The sequence below is a fragment of the Puma concolor genome, chromosome B2 (assembly GCF_028749965.1).
Source record: "Puma concolor isolate L17-30 chromosome B2, mPumCon1.1.hap2, whole genome shotgun sequence".
Classification (NCBI taxonomy): domain Eukaryota; kingdom Metazoa; phylum Chordata; class Mammalia; order Carnivora; family Felidae; genus Puma; species Puma concolor.
The window spans coordinates 118,668,785-118,689,786 of NC_141671.1; the positions used below are offsets into that span (position 1 = coordinate 118,668,785).

Genomic DNA, 21,002 nt, shown 5'->3' on the forward strand with positions numbered 1-21,002 from the left:
TCCCACCCCCCATCAACCCTCAGTTTGTTCTCAGTTTTTAAGAGTCTCTTATGTTTTGGCTCTCTCCCTCTCTAGCCTTTTTTTTTTTCCCTTCCCCTCCCCCATGGTCTTCTGTTAAGTTTCTCAGGATCCACATAAGAGTGAAAACATATGGTATCTGTCTTTCTCTGTATGACTTATTTCACTTAGCATAACACTTTCCAGTTCCATCCACGTGGCTACAAAAGGCCATATTTCATTCTTTCTCATTGCCATGTAGTATTCCATTGTGTATATAAACCATTTTCAACCCAATCCAATTCAGTTTCCTTGTATGACCTCTCTTTCTCTAAGCCATATTTGACTACAATTATTATTCATATGACAGAGTAAACTCTCTGAATCACGGATCTGATCATGTCACTTTCCTTCAAATTCTACAACAGCTCTCCATTTTGTTCAATATGACATATAATGCTCTCCCGTTGTGATGTGATGTGATTCTTGCTTAACTCCCCAGCCTCATCTCTCCCCCAGCTCACAGTCTGGTTATCTGATGCACTGAACATATAAGCCAGAAAGCTAGGAATTTTTCTTGGTCCTTTTTCTTCCTCACTGTACCCCCACTTATTCAACTCATTACCAAATGCAGGAGGTTCCCCCTCTTGTATGGATTTCATCTCCACTAACCAGCTCTCATTCGATCTCTGTAACCTTTAGTTTGGAATTAACATATTGGCTTTCTACCTATTCCTTTTGCTTTTACCCCTGTTTTCCTTCCACTCTATTCTCTGCAGTGTAGCCAGAATACACTTTTGCTATTCCAAATTTGACTATGTCACCCTAGTGCTTAAACTCATCCTCCCAACTTCTCATTGCTCTTTGGTTAAAGCCCCAAATCCTATCTTTGGCTGCATCTCCCACTACTTGTGCTTCTGGACGTCTGCACTCCAGCCATACTGCCCTTCAGTTACCTCATCCCACCACCATAGAGCCTTTCCATATATGTTTTCTTTAGCCTTTGAAGTAAGTCACCTTCTCCTATATGTTGTTAACTTCTGTTAATTCCAATGAACCCTTCAAACCTCAGCTCATGGAACCCTGCCTTATGAGTTACATTTAAGGTGTGGTGAGACTCTTCCTATAACTGGCTTATACTACTGTGTTTTTTCTTCAGTTTGTAATTATATAAATTTATTTTCATGATCACTCAGCAAATACTTTTCTACTCCTCCAGACTATGAGTTCCAAAAAGGTAGGAAGTATGTCTTCTAAATGTTTTTTCTCACCATGCTATCACCAATATCATGCACATAGTTCAGTAATATTTAGTTAATTGTGAATAATTTAAATAATAGCACTTGAACAACTGGCTGACAGGTATAAAAACTCAAAATAAGCATTGATTTTTAATATGTGTAAAACACACTAAAATCAGGCATATATGTATATTTATATTGAGTTGGATATTTTACTTCCTTTGAAAAACATCTCCTAAATGTTTATCTACAAGGGGAATGCTATCTAATAGACTGAATTATATAAAATATCAAAACTTAGCTTTATTTGCATTGTCTTTTACTGCCTATTTTTAAATCAAATTTAAAGAAAAATTTTTTTCTAAAATAATGAAACTAGTTTTTAAATTTTTTAAGTGCCAACAATTTTGTATGTTTACCTTGTTTATATTTTTTAAAGGTTTAAGTTGATAACAGTGTTTTTTTTTTAATTTCTGCTATTATATTTTAAAAGAGAGAGAAAGTGTATAACACATGATACTTGTTTGGTTTGGAACTTTCAAAATTGACACCTGAAATATTTAGGGAGAAATTACATAGAACTCACTTATTACCATTCCACAGGGTCACTTGGCTTTTCCCCGTTTCCTCTTGTGTTGTGTAATAGCTTGCCTGAGAAGTACTTCACCAACACTTAGACATACAAAACCGGTAGTTTTTGAAAATGACCCTTGAGAATAGCATATAAATGATTAGATCTGAAATTTAATTTTAGCAGGAAGCCATATAAGTCTGCAAATGCAAAAGTGGATGGCATCTAAGCAATGTTGTCTTTTCGCTAGTCAGATTTGCCCCATTAGATTCTAGCTTTAACATAAAGAAGGCAGAAAATGAAAGACACTAGTAATATCCAACCAAGAAAATTAGGTGCAGATTTCAAGAGGCACAGTGAAAACTGCTTGTGCTAAGGCGAGAAAGTAACAGGTATGTTGTTCAGAAGTAAATTAATGCGTGACTAATGGTAATGCATGCTGCTTAATATAAATACTCTTTAAAAAAAAAAGAAAAAGGAAAAAAAGAAGAAGAAAAATAGAAGGGAAAAAAATACCCAGTTTAGTGAACTTGAATGTAAAAAAAGGTAATCAAAAGTAAGAGAGAAACACAAGGTATTGCTTAAGGCATCATTTAGAAAAGAACACTGGAAAGATTGTAGAACTGAGGTAAGAGGATGTAAAAATGAGAAAATCACAGACAGAGAATGAAAGGAAGATTGTACAACATAGTAGGATAAATGAGAAGACATTTGTCAAATATTCAAAGGACAAGATAACAGTGCATATCAGGGAAGATGACGAGGGAATGGAATGGTAATTTAATAAAATACAAGAAGAACCAAACTGAATCATATAGATAGCTCCTATCATGTAGTATTTAGCATTCATCTGTAACATTATCAATAGCCTGTCCTGGATGAAACTTTTGTGAATTTAGCTTTTACAATGATACCGCCATCTATCACCACTCCCCATAGCTGATAGTGCATTTGTCATAAGCTTCCTTTATGGAGTCTCTCATGGGTGGTTTTGACAAGGGTGACTCTTCAGCCTAATTACTGTGTAATAAGACATGACTTTTAAAAATATGTCTCTATGATGTTCTGATATGGATTCTTAAATACGTTAATCTACTAAACCCTAGAGATTATACATTTAAAGTACTACCTAAACTTAAGGAGTGCCCCTCCTCCAACCCAGAATACTCAACTTTTTTCATATATTTTCCTAACCTTCCTGGATGTTAGCCAAATATAAGTTAGGGTTTGATACAGACAAAATATAAAGCTGTGAGATGGAAAATTTGTGTTTTGCCCCCAATTCCCTGTGTGTATGAGTTCAGATATGCCACTTAACCTTTCCATATCTTCATTTTCACCAGTATAAAAAGAGGGATCATGTCCTCTGTGTATCTTTAGAGGCAGGAAGAGTAAATGAGACACAAGAGAGTATTATAAGCCCTTCTGAACACACATATCAATCCAAGATACAGTTGAGCCTGAGTAACTCCTCTTTTAGAGTGCTAATACTGTAAGTCAATGCCTTTTTTTTTTTTTTTTTTTGGCCAAGAACCTCACATTTCCTCCTCTCCTGGAGCACAGCCAAGAGAGGCAGCTCTTCTAGACTCTGCAAGGGAAGGCTGTCTTCTTCCTCAGTAAGCACTGTGCTGGCCCTAAAGAGTCCTCCCTGCTCCCAACCCCAACACTGCCCTCACCAGCATAGTACTTGGAGTGTGATCACAGGCCACTGTTTAATGATCGTGGGCCCAGTACAAGGATGTAATGTGGTTGGGACTGGAGGCTCTCCTGCCTGGCTCTCCTCCTCAGCACTCAGCTGCAGCTCTTGAGCACAAGCTTCCTATTAGGCTCTGAAAAATGCCCAGAAACTGGCCAGCCATTCACATTCGCTGGCAAGCATAGCACCTGGCATATGGCCAGTTTGAGTGGTAATGGGAAGGCATAGAGAGAGAGATTCTTTCCCCTCCAACAGGCTTTAGAACGTCCAAGGAATTTGTAGTTGGTTTGATTATTATTATATCAGCTAATCACCCAATATCTACTCTGCCTGAAACTCTGAGAAATAAAAAGAGGTAAGATATAGCCTTAGCCCCAAAGAGCCTAGATAGATAAGTCAAAACACCTAGCAAAATAATTACCCTATGGGGTGCCTGGGTGGCTCAGTCGGTTGAGCGTCCAACCTTGGCTCAGGTCATGATCTCGCGGTTCGTGAGTTCAAGCCCCGCGTGGGGCTCTGTGCTGACAGCTCAGAGCCTGGAGCCTGCTTCGGATTCTGTGTCTCCCTCTCTCTCTGCCCCACCCCTGCTTGCACTCTGTCTCTCTCTTTCAAAAAATGAATAAACATTAAAAAAAATCAAAATTTTTACGCTAAATAGTCATGAATGGTGATCATGATAGTTGTGTTTGAAAATCTGAAAGAGGGTTCCGCCAAGTAGCCAGCACCCAGAGCAGGCTGGGCGCAGAGCTGCCCGGCAGCACCATGTGGGTCACCCGGAAGACCCTCCGGCAGCAGGATTGATGTCAATGCAGGGGAGACTGTGGAAGAACTGGAGGAGGAGATTGAGTCGGAAAAGGGGAACGAAGTCTTTCCCATAGGAATAATTATTCAGGCAAGGTCCTTCCTGATGATACTGCTGTAAAAGAAAATGAAGTTGATGGAAAAACCTTGTGGTAGTTATGGTGGCAAAACCCAAAGCAGTGACGGCACCAGCACCAGCCACAGCCCAGCAGTCACATCCTGGCACCTCGCCACAATTAGCTCCTCCACAGCACTGGCTGGGGCTCAGGTCCCCACTCCCACCCCCACCCTACTTTGGCTCCCACTCCCACACCTGAACTCTTCATGCCAGCATTAACAAGCATCTTCTGAGCCCGAAACCTTCCAGCAATGAAACAAGAAACACCTGCAGAAAAGCTGGCAGAAACACCAGTGGCTACTAGCCCAACATCGACTGGATGGTACATCAGGAGATTCTTCTTGGCCAAACATTCTTTTAAGTTTATTTTATTTTGAGAGAGAGAGAAAGAGAGAGAGAGAGAGAGAGAGCGAGCACACTAGAGTGGGGAAGGGGCAGAGAGAGAATCTCAAGCAGGCTCCATGCTGTCAGCGCAGAGCCCCACGTGGGGCTGAAACTCGCCAATCATGAGATCATGACCTGAGCCGGAATAGAATTGTGCACTTAACCGACTGAGCCACCCAGGCGCCCCTGGGTCAAACCTCTGTGAAAATGGAACCAGTGCACATGTGAGGGTCTGTCTTGTGAGACCGTGATAACTGAGGTCATGTCTATGGGCTGTGGAAACTGAGGTCATGTTCATAGGCTGTGGAGGCCAGCAAATAATTGCGGCCCTGAGAGCCAGTCTCCACCACCCTGACAGAGCAGTGGAACACCTTTTTATGGGAATCCCGGAGGTACAGGAAATCAGGCTGTGGTTGCTCCCCCTCTGGTGGCTAGTCCTGGGGCTCCTCAGTGTTCAATGGCTGCACCTGCAGCAATGCCTACACGTTCTGGAGGACATCCCCTTGGAGTTTTGCAGATAAGCCTTAGTTTCAACAGCTGAGGCAAATTATTCAACAAACTTCTTCCTTGTTTCTAGCACCACTATAATAGGTCAAGAAAATTCTCAACTACCGCAGCAAATTAGCCAACACCAGGAGCATTTTATTCAGGTGGTCGGTGAACCAGTTCAAGTAGCGGGTAGTTGAGGAGGAGGGAGTGGAGGTGTCGGGGAGGAATTGCAGAAGGTGGAAGTGGTCCTGTGAACTACATTCAGGTAATACCTCAGGAATGAGAAGGTATAGAAAGATTACAGGTACTAGGATCTCCCAAAGGACTTGTGATGTGAGCATATTTTGCTTGGGAGAAGAATAAGAACTTGGAGGTCAGTTTCCTTCCACAGCAAAACTTTGATGAAGATTGAAAGGGACTTGGGCTGATCGCTACAATACTTGGTGTAAGGTATGAGATTGTTGGGGGTGGGGATATAGGGCAGATATATATACAGTACGTGTCTGCTTGAATTAGCAGATGCCACAAATCCGTATAGTGTGTAAACTATTACACAACCAGAAATCAGATTTTTTACAGGTCATTATTTCTTCTATAAAAAAACTAGGTAACTTTTTCTGGGTGTCACCTTTTTTAGTGTATTGGATCCAAAAATTTAGTGTAATGCCCTGCTTTATATTTCTTTGACTTAACATTGATTTCTGAAAGAATCTTTGCTACCTAGAACCTACGGTCTCTATTTTGTGGGAGCCCTTGATAATGGCTTTGTGAAATTGAAAGAAATTGGATCAGCTGTAAACAGAAATGTCAAGTTATTGATAGTTATCGTTGCTTCTTCAAATATGTATAAAGTTAATGTGTAAGAAAGCCGATTCTTTCAAGTTAAATAGTTGGTGGGGTTGGGGGGAAAGGAGAGAAGAGGAACTTCTTAAAATGTAAATAATTACTGACATATAAATTTTTTTTGATCATTGAATGTGAGGATCGGTACAAGAATAGGCAGAATTATCTCTCTGTTTACGTGTTTTTTTGGTTTGTTTTAGGAAACAAAATGGGAGGTGTCTACTGTTTACTTCATTGTTGTGTTGCAATAAAAGTTTCAAAAATCACCATTGCATATTTGCTTTGGATGTATCCCTTTGTAAAATTTAGCACTTTGAGGCCAACGGAGAAATGCCACATTCACTCCCCTTCCCTTTCCCTCACCAGAAATGTGTTCATCAGCAAGTCACAAGCTTAAAACTGCTGCCTTTCTTTAAAGCCAGGAAATGCCAATTCAGTTCAGAAGTAATACAGGTGTTTCAGAACTGTGTTCCTGATGTTTGTAAATATTTTTCCTAATTAGATAAGAATGTATGACCATTGATGTCATTAGGATTGTATTGCTTTCAAAAAGGAGGACAGAAGTATAATGCAGCATCTTGTATTACATTGGATAGACTGGTAAAATCTTTTGGAAGAATTGAAAGATGCAGCTGGAAAAGTATCTTGGAAAATATATAATCAAGATATCTCATGGCATATTAAAAGAAAACTTTTAAGAGCAAAAAAAAAGAAAGAAAAGGAAATGTAAGAAAGGAAAGCATGAGCCAAAACAGTTAGGGATGGCTTCATAAAGAAGGTTAGGTAGGAACTGACTCTTAGAGGCTGGATTTATTTTAGATAATTCGAGAGAGGTTAAGGAACAATAAAACAAAAGCTCTTTCTGGAAGTGTTTATAGAAAAATAGGCAATAAGAATGGTAACAAGGTTGGCAAGACGTGTTGGGTAATTGTTTAATCATTTATTGAACATTCAGTCAATATTTGCTAGTAGTTAGGCATCCTTCTAAGAGCTGGATATAAAGTGAAGAGCAAAACAGACCAAGTTCCTGCTCTCTTACAGCTTGACTTTTAGTCAAGGAGGTAACCCATAAATAGGGAAGCCTTAAAGTAATTCTAAAATGTTTGGTACTACGAAGAAAATGTTCTGCAGAAATTTGAAAACCTGGCTAGGTGCCCTGGGAATGGCCACACCAGGAAGGGCCACTGAAGCTGAAAAATGACACAAGACAAGGATCGTCTCTGAAAAGATAAGAGAGAAGTTCATTCCAGGCAGAGACAGCAGGATCCCAGAAGGCCCTAAGAAAGAAAGAATTTGGCATATTTCACATGCTAAATAGAAGTTGGGGAGTTTAATTTCATAGGGTCTTAATGCCAATTTTTTTCACTTCTTTCTTACCATAGGTCATGTCGAATTCATGACATCTTACTATTGGAATGCTCATATAATCAATCAGTACCACGTGTGTAAATGATGACTCTTACACATTATTGTATAAATTAATTAGGAAAGTAGAAATCAAGGCAGGGGATGCTATCTTGATCATCCAGAATTTAAAAGAGACAGTGTATCAATATACATTTCTTTTTAAAAAATTAGATACTCTCAGCTATTAACCAGAATTGGTAGCCTTCATGGTGTCAATATGTAAGTTACGATCTTTTAGTAATATAGATAAGATATTGATAATAAATTTTAAGTTTATTTTTTTTAATGTTTATTTATTTTGAGGGGGAGAGAGAGAGAGAGAGAGCGCGCGCATGAACTGGGGAGGGGCAGAGGGGGAGAGAGAGAGAATCCCAAGCAGGCTCCATGTTGTCAGCACAGAGCCCAATGTGGGCTCAATCCCACAAACTGTGAGATCATGACCTGATCTAAAATCAAGAGTCAGACGCTTAACCAACTGAGCCACCCACGTGCCCCAGATTTTAAGTTTAAATTATAATGTACATTTTCTGTGTGGTAACAGATACTAGTGCTGGTGATACATTAATTCTTAAGATACTTAAACATTACCAAAATGTAGATCAAGTCCCTTATTATATTCTGTGCAATCTGAAAATAGTGATATTATAGAGTACAGTCAAGTCCAGCCTAGACAAACATCTACAACAGTTTAGAAGGCCAAGATCTTAAGCAGTTGACATTAGTAATTCAAAAGTAACGTTTAAAAAATTACATGTATGAGTTTATGCATGTGGTGTGTATATGTACAAAGTAACGACCTATTGATGAGAACCCTCCAAATAATTTTGTATATTTACTGCAAACTGTAAAGAGAAACTTTTAAAACTTCCAATGCATCTTTTCATCCTTCTGCTTGTGATAGTAACAGGTTGAGGAATTAGACGATAACTAGACTTTATATTCTTTTATGCAAAACCTTGAAGACTGGTCATGAATTAAAACTCTAACTGCCCCTAGGAAATCACAAAATGCAGTATAATTTCTATAACATCTCTTACCATGTTCTGTATTGGCCAAGCATTTAGTTCTATTTTAATTTCTATTTAAAATCCACTTATGTATAAAAAAATGTAGAATCTCTGGGCATGTCTAGAATGCAAGTACTATGGTACAGGATTATAGACTATTAATACTCTGCCAATTTGGACCTTAGTCAAGTTATTTTAAGACAGTTTGTGATTCGTTAATTCATTTTCTGTAGTTAGATTATCCCTATCTTTTTAGTAAAAAAAAAAAAAGGCATATTTATTAGCATATGCATATGCATAGAATTATGAAATGTAACCTATTTCAAGGTGCTCTAAACCCTATAGTATCTTTTAGGAAACTTTGAATGTTACACATGCCATTTTTATTTGACTAAATATAGTGTATCTCAACTATGAACACATTAAATGGATTCCTTTGTGTCAAGTGGCATCTTCATTGTGAATGAAGGTGAAAATGTACCAGGATAACCTTTGGGAAGTGAGGCTGTTTGTGAAGTTGTTTTATTTTGTTGATGATGATGTATGGTTTTGTGATTAACAGTCATCTTTTCTGGGGATGACATGGGTGAAGTTAACATTTATTCTTCTTTAACGTTTTACTGGCATCTTTAGAGTGTTACAAAACATGCATTTACTACTTGGTAGCTAAGCATTTCTCCCTCTTTGTTTCTTTAATTAATGTATTGATCTAAACTGCATCTATAGGATCAAGCTTATTGAGACAGACTGCCTGTGTCTCCACAAGAGATCATTGCTGGACTCCATGCTTTTTCAGTAAATAAAATATGGACAAAACTGCAACATGTGGAGGTTGAAGAATCCATTAAAGACTTTTGGCAACTGTACCTTAAAGATACTTCAAAAATAATTGTGTTTTATCGCTTCTTTTATTTCATTGCATACAGCAAGGGTTTTAAAAAGACCAAATACAGCTCTCTGATTTCCATTTAATGGAAGAAGTAATAAAGTTTAATTGTGTACTTGAGCACAGGGTGTCATTTCCAGTATATCTGATCAATAATTTATCGATTGCCTTTGGCTCGGAATAATATTTGAAAGAAAATGTAGCCAGTGGGCGCTTATCTAGCTGGAGCTTCATCATCTCAATTAATTATGCTTTTCCTGAATTTGGATCATTAGGCGACCAAAGTGACAGCAGATGGCGAGCAAACTGGACAGGATGCTGAGAGGACCAACAGGAGAGCAGACTCCTTAGGAGAATTCATTAAGGAGCTTGCCCAGGATGCAGAAGGTATTAGAATCATTTAATTTAATCATTATGTCTCCCAACAGAAAAATAGAAAAAGGGATTACACAGGACTGGAATTTCTCCAGTAACAGATAACATTTATCAGTCTGAGGGTCAGGTTTAAAAAGTATTTTGGTTGATATATTCAAGGGCGTTGTCTGCTGAGAGTCTGCAATCTACAGTGTTAAATTAGGGACAACAGCGAATTAGTAATCATGAGTGCAGAGTCATGGAAAATTAAATGTGGTCCCTTAGGAATGCTTTAATTTTTGAGGAATGGCTATTCTGATTAAAGAACAAATAGATAACTTATGCCTTGCTATTGTTTGTATTCAAAACCAAGAGATTGTTAACTTTTTTAAAAAGCTAATTTTAACATTCTACTCAGTACATTAAAGCAGCACTTTAATTTCTCAAAATGGCTTTTAAACTACTTGGTGCTGTTTTTAATGAACATCTGGTGCTTGGTTTTTGGATTTGCTACCTTACCAGAAGCTACACTGCATTTAGTCCATAATTCTCTAGGAGCTGGTTCTTGGCATCTACCAATCTGACTGAAGATCAAAGTGGAAGCCATTTTGGGGCTAAAGCCCAGATGAGAAAAAGAGATTTAACAAAAAAACTAGATCTTCAGTATATATTAATATAAAATAAACATGCATGCATACTTAGAAAGGAGGAAACATGGGGTTTTTTTTCTCTAAAAAAAACATTTTTATTGCTCTACGGTGTATTTTAGATATTTTGCTTTGTAATATAGCCAAATAAATCAGGACACGGGATAAACTTTAAGGCAGATGCTGACAGGTAGTTCTTAGGAATCACTGGCTAAGAAGAGACCGAAACTCCCAAAGATTTCCCACTGCAGGAAGCAACAGAGTTTTAGTCTGAGGCAAATAATCTGAGGCAAAACATGTCAGGATCTGGAACATTCTACTGGAAAATTCTTAATTAACTCATTATGGTTTATCCTCTGCTAGATGGAGTTATTGTGCTTTCCCTGGTTTTATTTTCCATTAATGCTACTTAAAATGTTCTCCAGCCAGCACTCCCTACCCCCTCCCCCACCACACACACACAAAACATTCCTTCTGCTTGGATCCATGAAGGCAATGGTCAATACCCCAGTAACTTTCCTTTTCCTTATACCTCAATCTCAACCACTCAATACTTAGCAGCCTATCGTGGAAACTTATTTTGAAATCATTTCAATCAAATATTCATACCTAAGAGTAAATGCTAGTACATGTTTTCAATAGACTCCAACCAACATTAGCACCGCTAATTCATTTTCCCTGCGTTGCACCCACCAGCCAGTTTGTGCACAGGACAAAGGCACCAACAGGGGGCAGAGTGAGACGATATTTAGTCCAGGTTTTGCTCATCACCCACAATCTATCCGTTAGAGAAAAGGGTTATGTATCCCCATAGGTGTCTCCCATTCTCTCCAGTGTGCGTCAGTCAGACACTCAGGTCCTGTCTGTCCAGACAGGACACATTTTTTTCTAATTCATGTGAAGTGCCAGGTGGGATAGCTGTGATCTGTACCTGAGAGAAGTGTGGACATTGCTCCCTTCTTCCAGTGGGTGCTAATGTAAATGATAACAAAAATAATAACCACAGCCCCTTATAAAAGAACTTTGGCAAAATTAATCCAACTGTTAAAATTTTATGAAAATTAAAATTTGAATATGCCAGAGGTAAACTAAATCCTGAGATGTTTATATGTGCTGTTAAGTCTTAGCAGTTCAGGAATCTTTTTAAAAAAAGGAAACTCATCAAAAGCCTTAAGTAAGTTATACACACTCATTTTTCCTCTTAGAATTACACTAATTGTGGATAATAACAGTACTTTTAGGCTTTATTAGTGACAATAAATTGCTGTGGGAAAAGCAAATGTTTTAGCCTGGCATTTGTCTACTTCAGTTTTATTTTTAGATAGATAGAATACCTTACTCACCCTATCTTCCATTATAAGTCCTGGCCTCTTCATAGATAATCAGGGTCCATTCATCTAAGGCATTCTTATTTCACCATAGTTTAAAATCTACTTTGCTAGGACTCCTGATTATATCACAAATATACTATATGTTATTCCATATTATTCCATTATTAGAATAATGAGTGATATATATATGTACATATACGCATGTTATATACATGCTCTGACATATTAGGACTTAAGAAATGCTAGACACCTTCTTTCCTATTTCACAGGTCACAATTGTATTTGTCATTCATGATAAATTTATCCATCAGAAGATTTTTTTTTTTTTAGGCTCAGTGTGAAAAACAACTTTGTTTCTCCTGAAGAATTAATCTATTTGTATGTTGCAGATACTGTTTACTTCTTAAGTTATCCTTTATAATCCCTTGCTACTTTGGCTACTAAGATACTGTTAATATGTCTTCTGATTTACATTATTTTTTATCTTTACCCCATTTCCTTTTATGAGAATTTTGTCTTGTTTTAAAGAGACTTCAAAACTACTTAAAATTCCCTTTGAAATAAAGTAGAAATAAGTAAATAAATTTAAGAGATATATTAATGTTACAGTTATTTTCAATTCTGTTGAAAATGTACTAAACTGAGAGTGCATACCTTTGAAAAAGAGACTGAATAACATCTTCATCTTTAGCTTAAAAATATTCAGAGAATTTCCAAATTCCACATGTAAAAGCAGTGAAGCAATCATATCTCTTCTATTAAAATGATGCTTCCTTTCTTAATACAATATCATTTTACTAAAGCAGCTGCTGTGCCTTAATAATTTCTTCTAGTTGCTTACATATTACTTTCACTTAAAAGAAATGATTCATGGTTCCAAAAGGTACAGCAATCTTTGTCTTTTCCTTTTCTCTCTCATTTTTCCAGCAAGTTCTTCCCTGGAGAAGTTTAACTTTGAGAATAGACCACAAGTGAGGCGTATCTCATATTTAATCCTTTACAGCCACCTAAGTCCAGAAGCTAAATTCAATCAAATTCCAAAAATATCTCGAATCAAAGCTCACTTATATATTCACTTAATAAAAGAAAAACAAAAAACTTTGTCAAGTTGAAAAGTGGAATTTATCTCTTTCATTAAAATAAAAAAAAATTGAATGCAAATGAGTCAGTGTTTAGTTATATAATGTAATTAGTTAAAATCAACATACAGACAGACATGCACTCAGACCAAAGGAGGAGATGCACCATAGGGAAAGGTCAATCTACTGTCTTCCTTGAAATGTAGGAAGTATAAACCTTACATTTAATCATTGGCATTCTGGCATATTTCTCACAAAGCCTGCTGGATGAAGGAACTTTCCAATTAATCAGTCCATGGTCACTGTGGTTCCTTCACAAACACAATAAAGCCTAGGTGATAACTTAGCAACAGTAGTGGTGGAATCTTGAGAAGTTTCCTTGGTGTATTTCAAAGTATGACTGTTAAGTAGTTGACCAAGAAAGAGCCACCCTCACTAACTTCTAGGAAAACAGCACATGTGCAATAATTTCTACCACAAGGCTAGGAATGACCATATTTGTTCTTTAAAGCACCTGACTTAAATTGTTCTACAGATTAAATCATGGCTATCAGAATAAGGAGTTGACTGCAGCAACTTTCTAACCAAATCCATTTATCATGAAAAGAGAATTTGGGGTGCCTGGGTGCCTCAATCAGTTAAGTGTCTGACTCTTAGTTTCAGCTCAGGTCATGATCTCGCAGTTTGGTTCATGAGATCCAGCCTAGCGTCCAGCTCCACACTAATAGCACAGAGCTTGCTTGGGATTTTCTCTCTCACTACCTTTCTCTCTGCCCCTCCCCATCTCACATGCACACACACTCTCTCTTTCTCTCTCTCAAAATAAATAAAAAATAAAAGAGAATTCAAAAGATGCATTTTGGAAGGATAAATAAAAGGTTAAAACTCAATTCCTTCTGCTAAACCATGATTTTCAAACTCTAGCATACATCTGAAGCCCCTAGAGGGCTTGTTAGAACATGGATTGCTGGTCCTTACCCTCAGAATTTTAAACTCCGTAGATATGGAACAGGGCCTGAGAATCTCTATTTCTAATAAGTTCCCAGGTGAGGCTGATGATGCTTGTTTGGGGACCACATTTCAGAACCACTGTCACACCCTTCATGGCTCATGTCACACCCTTCATGGCTGCTCTATTTGGCCTATGTGTACCTGTTTCAGGAACTCTGAATACTATCGTTGGAACTCTGAATACAGCTCCAACCAGTTTCAATAAGAAACATTTCTCCAAGAATATAAATGAATTTTCAGAATTCTTTATGTCCTAAATGCATCTTAAGATAGAGCATTGAATAGTAGAAAATGTCTCTTAGCCAACCCAAGAACCTCATTCTAAGGATGTTCACAGGTAATATTATAGAAATAAGGTTTGGCACACAAGAGTTTGAGAAAACCTCTCCTTTAAACTTGTTAAGTTAATATGCCATAAAACACACTTCAAGAGAAGTTGGCCTAAAACTAATGGGTAGAACTGCATAAATGTTTCAACGCACCGGTTTTTCAAACTTTTATCCGACATAGAATTCTTTTTTTCAAATGAAATCTTGCCCAGAACACTAACCTATAAAATAGACACTTGACAGAATAGACATCATGTGTAGAATACCTGGAGCACCTAGGGAATCCTAAGATTCTGAACAGCACAGTTTGAACTTTATTTAAAGCTTAATAAACACAGACGCTTACAGTGGATGTTATTGCTAGAAGGTAGCTTTGAGCCCTAATCCGTAGCCCTTGTCCCAAGACCAGTGCTTCCTCCCTCATTCCTTCCACCAAATGAGCACAGAACTGTGCAGAAGTACAAGGGCAGGTTTGTTTTCAGAGATCTCCTCACTGATAGTTTTTCCCTACTCAGGATTTTAAAATGGACTGAATGTGATTGTGTCTTCTCGGCTGTACAGATTTTGTGCTTTCCTCTTCCAAAGGGAATGCTACATGTATCATTGCTTACCTCTTCCCTGGAAAGGGTTGGAACCATTTTTTTGTTTGCATTTTCTTCCTTGGGAACTAGAGACACCCTCCTTTAAGGACTGTGCCTCCCAAAAGAAATATAAAATGGAGAAATATGTCACCTTTCCCTTATTGGTATGGATTGTTATTAACTACCTCCCTGTTACCAGCAGGAACACTCATGGCAAACTACATTTCATTTGGAGATGGTGGGGAAGAGCAGACTCTTGGTGCCATTTTTGCATGTGGCATTTTTGTTTACTAATTTACAAAATTTGTTTTACCCCCTGCAGCTGTAAATGAAAAAGCTGTGAGACTAAATGAAACTCTAGGAATTCAAGACCAGGACTTTGAGAGAAATTTGCAAGGGCTTCAGAAAGAGATTGATCAGATGATGACTGAACTGAGGAGGAAAAATCTTGATAAACAAAAGGAAGTTGCCGAAGATGAGTTAGTGTGAGTAGATACTCTGTTATTTTTTTACTTGATAAACTGAATTTTTCAAATGGTTGTTTACAATTTTCTAAAATTTTCATCACACTTATAAGTAGAAGAAGATGCTATTTTATTTTCCACTTAGTAATAATTTGTCTTGCTCTAAAATTGATTAAAAGTATGTTTTTGCCTATGTTTAATCAAATAAATGATCTTTTTTGGGTTGCTGTCCCTTACACAATTAGGCTAATGGGCTTGCTTTATTAATTGCCTGTATTAGGGATTTCTAAACATCAAAGGGTTTTTTTTTTGCGTGTGTTAATAAAAATATCTTTGGATAATTATGAATTTAGCAGCCCATTCTATACATTTTGTCATTTTAGGAGATGCTGAATAGAAGGGTCGTCAAATAATAAATGCCTAATACCTTGAAATAAGGGCTGAAAATTTGAGGTTGGAAATAGCAATAGTGATTTTACTAATGCAAATGAACTCTGTGACCACACACTCAGGAAAAAAAAAAAATCATTGTTACATTTATAGTCCGCTAACTTCAAAGTGATGGTGTTATTAATATTTAAGTAATATATACTAAGCCAACAATATCAGCAACACCTGAGAACTTGTTAGACATACAAAGTATTAAACCTCACTGCAGACCTACTGAATCCAGAGATCTGGGGATGGGGGCCAGCAATCAGTTTTGACAGGCACTCCAGGAGATTATAATGGCTGTTAGTTTGAGAACTACTGTTTTCCAAGTAGTTTGCCTTTCATAAGGGCAATATTATCACTTTAGGAAAACCATTAAGTTAAATTCAGGAAACTCCCAGATCACTCAGTTGAAAGAAAAAGAAAAGTAGGTCAACATCATGATGCCATATTAGCATGTCAATAACACAGTTCTGCTAACAGTTTTTAACCAAATATATCAATGTTCATACCTTATATCCAAAGTAACAGAGAAAATGTACCACTATGGTGAATCAGGTGACTTTTTTTTTTGTATGTGAAGCAAACCATAAAACTTACTTCATCAGTCAGATTATGAAAATAACATGAGACTCTTTCCAGTTGAAAATGCTATATTACTAACACATTTTAAATGCGTGTATGTTGTGTGCTTTCATATTAATTATAAATGGCCTTGCCACTTTTCAGGTACCCATTTTCATCTTGATTTAGTACACAGTCAGTCTGCTTTAAATATCGTCTTATTTTCCATTGATTTAATACTAGCATTGCTATTTAATACCAATAAACCATGAGGCAGTGACAAGGGCTTATTGTCTGTTACTGGGCGGGGGTGACTGCAGGGCTGCAGAAGGCCTTCTGAAGAAGGTGAAGAAGTTCTTTGGAGAGTCCCGAGAGAAGAATGAAAAAGCAGAGAAGGATATCCGGGCGATACTGGCAGACAACAAAGATAAAGTGGATGCTGCTTGGGACCTGTTGAGAGAAGCCACCGATAAAATCAGAGAGGCTAATCGCTTATCTGCAGCAAATCAGAAAAACATGACTGCTTTGGAGGTGAGTCTTAGGGATTCTCATTTGAATCTATAGGGCTGGGTTGGATGGGGCAGGGATTGAACATAGCTGGAAAAGTCAAGTTGATGCACATTTACAGAAATCAAGAACAACTCTGAAAGGAGACTTCTAAGAAGCAGATCAGGAAATAATCCTTTTTAAAAAAAATTAATGACTATATTTTTGAGAGAGAGAGAGAAAGCGAGCGCGTGCGCACACACAAGAGCAAAGGTGAGCAGGGGAGGGACAGAGAGGGAAACAGAATCTGAAGCAGACTCCAGGCTCTGAGCTGTCAGCACAGACCCCAACATGGGTTCGAACTCAGGAACCATGAGATGATGACCTGAGCCAAAGTCAGACACTTAACTGACTGAGCCACCCAGGCACACCAGAAATGATCCTTTAAAAAAAAAAAAAAATCAAGGACCATTGACATAGACTCAAATAAAATTAGATAACAAAGTATTGAAGGTTTTAAGGACAGTGTGTACAGTGGAAGGAACTCTTTCCTGGGAGTCAGGGGACCTTGATCTTAATGATGACTGTGTCACTAACTAGAAATATGCCTTGGACAAGTCAGTTAAAGTCTCTAACTTCAAACTACACAATAAGTGCATTTTATGTGATTGCATCCAAGGTATCTTTGAGTACCAATCTCATATGGTTTTGTAACCCATGCAATCTAATCCACAAACCATTGTTTAGACATCTAACTACTGAGGGTCACAAAAGTGCCAACTTATTTCCTAATGGAATCTGGGCACACTGAGAGTCCAGTGCTTGGGAAAGATTTTGGTTCCCTTTTCCTTTGCAATGTGTTCCATGCAAATGATATTTTAACAGGGACTAACATGAACATATCACGTCTGAGTTATATTTTTCCCTCTTTTTCCTCACCGACAAGAGATGATTTTCTCCTCAAGAAATGATGGGCACCTTCTGCCTTTTTTAGAGAGGTTATGAGGCTAGAGCCAGAATAGATTTTTCCTTTTCTTCCTCCCTCCGTCGCTCAATGCCTTCCTTTTTCTTCCTTCCTTCCTCCCTTCTGTTCCTTCTTTATCTTTCTTAATACTTACCATGACAACTTGATCACTTTTCCCAATAGTAAATTCAGCACGTATGATGGTGCAAACTGTATTAGGCATTTAAACAACAACTTCTCCCCAGAAACAAAACTTCCTTTGCTGTTTTCAAAGTATTTGACCCCAACAGATCTGAAAACAGCGGCAAATCTCTTTCTCTTCTAGTGTATAATCTCACCTTCATTATAACTGAACACTCTCTGGCATATATGATGCTTTCAAAAATGTTTGTGGCATGGCAGTTGAATAAAACAAATCTGGATATTTTTTTCCATCTCATTTCTTTCCATTTTCCTTTAGAGTAAGAAGTAAGAGGATGAATTAATTTTTTGAAGGTTTTTTTTTTTTTTTCTGGGATTCACCCTTGTCATGTTGATGGAAGATGGAGAAGGCTCACTTTTTTCCTAACTGAGGTATCTAATCTTAACCAATTTGGAGTCTACTGACATGCTGGAAATATTAAAGAAAAAGTGCCATCTTGTGAGGCAGGATGTCGGGCTATCGTCCTATCCCCAGTGCTGACATGATTCATCCTGCTCGGGGACACACCAGTGGTGTAACTTACCCGGAGGTGCACCTCTCCATTTTATGGCAACAGTTTAAGAAATTAAAATTACCTGTGTGGAAAGCATAATAAGCATTTGGGAAGTATTTCAAGAAGAGTTATAGTGGTGCAGTAAATGGTCCTTTCAGCTACTCCGTCCTTTTAGTGATATTTAAAACCAGGAGCCATCATTCTTGGGCACCCCTAGAGATGCCCGGAGCTTATGTAGTCAGTATTGCGATTCTAAGTGGTCCTTTTTGTATTTTCATTTTATGTGTCATGCTTAACTAAAGGCTTGTTAAAAACTTACTGGAGTAAATAGATAAACTGATGAAATTAACATGAGTAAGGCACAGCTTACTTAAGATTGCCAGGGCTCATTAGGTTAATTACCAAGCTTCCTGCTACACCAACTGACTGAGAATCAACTGAACAGTTTGTTAAAAGACAGGGTCCCTGAGCTCCTACCCAGAGTCTGAGTTGGTTAGTCTGGACTTGGTTTGGGGTTCATATTTTAAAACTCTCCCCAGATTAATCCGATGTGTATACTGGTTTGAGAACAACTGACACATTGTATCCGTTCAATTGAATAATGAGCTGTGTTTTATTTTTTTTTTTTTAAATGCTTATTTATTTTTGAGAGAGAGAGACAGAGTGTGAGCAGGGGAGGAGCAGAGAGAGAGAGAGGGAGACACAGAATCTGAAGCAGGCTCCAGACTCTGAGCTGTCAGCACAGAGCCTGATGCGGGGCTCGAACTCACGAACTGTGAGATCATGACCTGAGCCAAGTCGGAGGCTTAACCGACTGAGCCACCCAGGTGCCCCATGAGCTGTGTTTTAAATAGACAAATTGTGCCTGTGTTCACAAAGAAGGTGCTATAATTAAGACACAACTCAATGTTATTTATTTTAAGGAGATAAGCATGTATTGTTAAAAACACTTACTAAGCCCCTACTAATTTCAATAAATGTGCCAAACAAATGTCGATTAGATCAAGCACTGGTCTTTATGGTGTGATTCTTGGAACAGCAACATCAGCATCAACTAGAAACTTGTTAAAAATACAAATTCTTGAGGTCCGCCCCAAATCTGTCAACTCAGAAACTGAGAGTGGCACCCAGCCACCTGTGTTTTAAAAATGCCTCCAGTGATTCAGATGTAGCCTTATGTTTGAGAACCATTGAAGTAAAGAATAAAACACCATCTCTGATGATTTCAGGTGACTTGTGTTTAGTGGGAAGTACACACAAGTCACTTCATGCACTGCAGTAACATCATGAAACTAAACAAAGAGAGGGCATCTAAATCACCCCCTGGGTTAAGGAGGACTTCATAGAGGACATGATATGTGTGCTGAGTCCTGCATGATAAGCACAAGTGAGTCGAAGCAGAAAAGGAAGAATATTCCAGAAATAGGGAAAACCACAAGCAAAGATATGGAGAGGAAAAAGAAAATATAAAACATTTGGGAGAAAATTCAGCGGTTTGATAGGATTAGAATGATGACTTCACAGGGGATGGAAAGCCAGAGAAGACAGATGAGGTCCAGAACTTGAGTAATAAAAGACCAAGTACATTATGATCAAGTTAAGGAATTTGGGGTTTATCCTGGAAACTATCAGAAGCCACTGTAACATTGGAGTCATGGATTAAAGTTACATTTGGGGAAATTTGTGAGTGGTTCATATAAACTGGAGAGTTCATTTGGTATTAGGAAATAATGTAGTATAAGGCTTGGAAAATAGCCAGTGGTGATCTACAATGCCTGTCAGGCACCTACCTCAGCAAGGTGCCGTTGGTAACAGAGGTGTTCGAGACTGGATAGGAATGATTCCTGGCCTCGTAGAACTTAACATTCAGGCAGCTTCACAGTATATAATTCTGAGATTAATATAGGCTAGGAATATCAGCAAAAGAGTCACACGCACAAAAAATGATGGCATTTCTCTCAGCTGAGACTGAGAGAAATGATGGGGTCACATGAGCCCCAACACAGAGCTCTGGAAGTGCACGGTGGTGTTAGGAAATGTCAGAACAGTGAAGCTCACTGCCGAGCTACAGAAGTGTGTAGTAGAAGATAGCTCTGGAAACAGCATTTGGAGCTAGATCAGAGGGGCTCTGAATGCAAATTTCTGGAGCACGGGATCAGAGGGCACTTGCAGCGATGGAGAGAAGGCGGAGAGGACCGTGTGCCTGGGTCACATCAAGAATGTGAGCAATTCAGTTACGCGAGGGAACATGTATTGAACAGTCTGTCCCTAAATCGACCATTAGGAAACTGCAAAAGGAAGGATTGCAAAGAAAGTAGTTAGTTATGGGGCGCCTGGGTGGCGCAGTCGGTTAAGCGTCCGACTTCAGCCAGGTCACGATCTCGCGGTCCGTGAGTTCGAGCCCCGCGTCAGGCTCTGGGCTGGTGGCTCGGAGCCTGGAGCCTGTTTCCGATTCTGTGTCTCCCTCTCTCTCTGCCCCTCCCCCGTTCATGCTCTGTCTCTCTCTGTCCCAAAAATAAATAAACGTTGAAAAAAAATTTAAAAAAAAAAAAAAAAGAAAGTAGTTAGTTGCTAGACAGAGAGGACTATAGCTTTTGCAGGCTCTTAAGCCTTCCACCTCACCCA

At 38.3% G+C, this 21,002-nt stretch overlaps 1 protein-coding gene and 2 pseudogenes across 5 annotated transcripts in view; all 3 read left to right on the forward strand.

Annotated features, from left to right (window-relative positions):
- Nucleotides 1-21,002, forward strand: part of LAMA2 (laminin subunit alpha 2) — a 622,089-nt gene that overhangs the window by 468,875 nt on the left and 132,212 nt on the right. For all 5 annotated transcript variants that reach the window (XM_086707799.1, XM_086707800.1, XM_086707801.1 and 2 more), the window contains 3 exons: nt 9,716-9,827; nt 15,095-15,257; nt 16,553-16,763. In XM_086707799.1, the coding sequence (XP_086563925.1) occupies nt 9,716-9,827; nt 15,095-15,257; nt 16,553-16,763 (486 nt within the window). The remainder of the gene's footprint in view (nt 1-9,715; nt 9,828-15,094; nt 15,258-16,552; nt 16,764-21,002) is intronic.
- Nucleotides 4,268-4,801, forward strand: LOC147581201 (lysine-specific demethylase RAD23B pseudogene; annotated as a pseudogene).
- Nucleotides 5,099-5,709, forward strand: LOC112862488 (lysine-specific demethylase RAD23B pseudogene; annotated as a pseudogene).